This window comes from Glossina fuscipes, unplaced genomic scaffold (assembly GCF_014805625.2).
Source record: "Glossina fuscipes isolate IAEA_lab_2018 unplaced genomic scaffold, Yale_Gfus_2 53581, whole genome shotgun sequence".
Lineage (NCBI taxonomy): Eukaryota > Metazoa > Arthropoda > Insecta > Diptera > Glossinidae > Glossina > Glossina fuscipes.
The window spans coordinates 163-2,918 of NW_024000072.1; the positions used below are offsets into that span (position 1 = coordinate 163).

Here is a 2,756-nt window from a genome sequence, read left to right on the forward strand (position 1 = left end):
TAGATGTAAATATTTTTATGCTTTACTATTAAACAATTTCTAAGCCTTTTCCGAATTATTTTATAATTTGAATTTTGACAAAACGATAAAGCAATCTACAAAATAGAACTTATTATAGTGAAGTGGACTTTATGTAACGCGAGAAGAAATTCTTAGAATATCTATAATACAATAATTTGAAAATTTATGTTGACTTGAATTATATTTAATTTTTTATTATAAATATTTTTATTAAATCTACAAGTTTTTATTGCATACATAGAAGGATCTTTGTTTCAATTTTTCGTAAATATAAAACCGCTTAAAAATTTTGTGAAATGTGTCTACGTGGCATTACTGATTGACGTGTTTTATCTTTGTTTACATTACATATTTTTTACACATTATTTTAACAAATTCAATGCGGAATTTGTAAAATTCAAATATAAATATATATGTTCCATTGAAAAAGTCTGGAATACGTGAATTATTTACAAGAATTTTTCATTCTTCACTTAAGCTGGCATACGCGGCTACATTTTGGAAATGCTTGCTACAACTACGTTGCAGAATTCTTTAGCAAGATAAAAGAAAAACTTTATTATTATTACTGTTATCGATTAATGTCTGATAAACTTACTGTTGATTACTTACTTTTAAAATCCAAGTGCAGTTTGCGACATATTAGCGGAATACTTTTTTGGTATTTTAGTTAAAAAAATAGAAGCGTAATCAGAATGTGCGGTATTTTTGCTTACATGAACTATATGACGCCGAAAACACTTCATGAAGTGTTAGAATTGTTGGTGAATGGGCTTAAACGCTTGGAATATCGTGGCTATGATTCAACGGGAGTGGCTGTCGATGCCCCTGGTAAAGCGAACGATATACTCATGTTGAAAAAAAGTGGCAAAGTGAAGATGTTAGAAGACGCTATTGCTGAAATAAGCGATGAACGCTTTTCTCTGCCTCTAACAATTCATGTTGGCATTGCACATACACGTTGGGCGACACACGGTGTGCCTTCTGAGGTTAATTCTCATCCGCAGCGTTCAGACCCTAGTAATAGTTTTGTTATTGTTCACAACGGCATTATAACAAATTACAAGGACGTGAAGACGCTCTTAGAGCTGCGTGGATATATTTTTGAATCCGAAACTGACACTGAAGTCATTGCTAAGCTAGTTCATCATCTTTGGGTACAGCATCCGAATTATGCATTCCGTGAACTGGTTGAATTGACTATACAACATTTGGAAGGAGCCTTTGCTGTAGCCTTTAAGTCGCGTCACTTTCCCGGGGAATGTGTTGCTTCACGCCGCGGCTCTCCTTTATTGATTGGCATCAAAACGAAAACTCGTTTGGCGACTGATCATGTACCCATCTTGTACGCCAAAGAGCATCGGCCTCACGTTTCCGATGCTCCTTTGATGTCTTTGATACCACATGCAATGGTTCATTCAGAGTTCACTCCTCTAGAAGACACGGAAATTGAATATTTCTTTGCTTCCGATGCGTCCGCAGTTATTGAACATACCAATAGGGTTATTTATTTGGAGGACGATGACGTGGCTGCCGTTAAAGGTGGTGCATTAAGCATTCATCGTCTTAAGCAGTGCCTGGATGATCCTCATGCTCGAGAAATAATTACGTTAAAAATGGAAATACAACAGATTATGAAGGGCAACTATGACTATTTTATGCTGAAAGAGATATATGAACAACCCGAATCAGTTGTTAACACCATGAGAGGACGCGTGCGTTTTGATACGAAAACAGTAGTATTGGGAGGAATTAAAGAATACATACCGGAAATAAAACGTTGCCGTCGTTTGATGTTAATTGGATGCGGTACGTCCTATCATAGTGCGGTTGCTACACGTCAATTGCTGGAGGAGCTTACCGAGCTGCCTGTTATGGTGGAACTGGCTTCAGATTTCCTGGATCGCAATACTCCGATATTTCGCGACGATGTTTGCTTTTTTATATCGCAATCCGGCGAGACAGCGGACACTTTGATGGCCTTGCGCTATTGTAAGCACAGAGGAGCACTTATTGTTGGTATTACAAATACCGTGGGTAGCAGCATTTGTAGAGAATCAAACTGTGGAGTACATATTAACGCAGGTCCAGAAATTGGGGTTGCCTCTACTAAAGCATATACCTCTCAGTTTATATCCTTAGTCATGTTTGCCTTGGTTATGTCGGAAGATCGGCTTTCGTTGCAAAAAAGACGTTTGGAAATTATCGAAGCTCTTTCAACTTTGGCCGATCAAATTCGCAAGGTTTTAAAGCTTGATTCGAAAATTTCTGAAATGGCTAAAGATCTTTACCAACATAAATCCTTACTTATAATGGGTCGTGGGTATAATTTTGCTACATGCTTAGAAGGCGCTCTTAAAGTAAAAGAGTTAACTTATATGCATAGTGAAGGCATTTTAGCTGGTGAACTAAAGCATGGACCCTTGGCTTTAGTTGATGATGAAATGCCAGTTTTAATGATTGTTTTACGTGATCCAGTTTATGTAAAATGCATGAATGCGTTACAACAGGTCACTTCTCGGAAGGGCCGCCCAATTATTATATGCGAAGAGGGTGACGAGGAGACAAAAGCATTTTCTTCGCGCAGTTTAGAGATACCGCGCACAGTCGATTGCCTTCAAGGCATTCTGACCGTTATTCCAATGCAGCTTTTATCTTATCATATAGCAGTATTACGCGGTTGTGATGTCGATTGTCCGCGCAACTTAGCAAAATCTGTTACAGTGGAATAACTT

General features: G+C 37.6%; 1 protein-coding gene across 1 annotated transcript; it reads left to right on the forward strand.

Moving 5' to 3' along the window:
* Positions 1 to 343: 343 nt before the first annotated feature.
* LOC119643095 (glutamine--fructose-6-phosphate aminotransferase [isomerizing] 2-like) lies at positions 344 to 2,753 on the forward strand. Its single transcript, XM_038042442.1, has one exon. The coding sequence runs from the start codon at positions 717 to 719 to the stop codon at positions 2,751 to 2,753; it is 2,037 nt and encodes a 678-aa protein (XP_037898370.1). The 5' UTR covers positions 344 to 716.
* Positions 2,754 to 2,756: the final 3 nt, after the last annotated feature.

What these genes read in the sequence shown, in the direction of transcription:
- LOC119643095 (XM_038042442.1), top strand. Translation starts at nt 717, where the DNA reads ATGTGCGGTATTTTTGCTTACATGAACTATATGACGCCGAAAACACTT.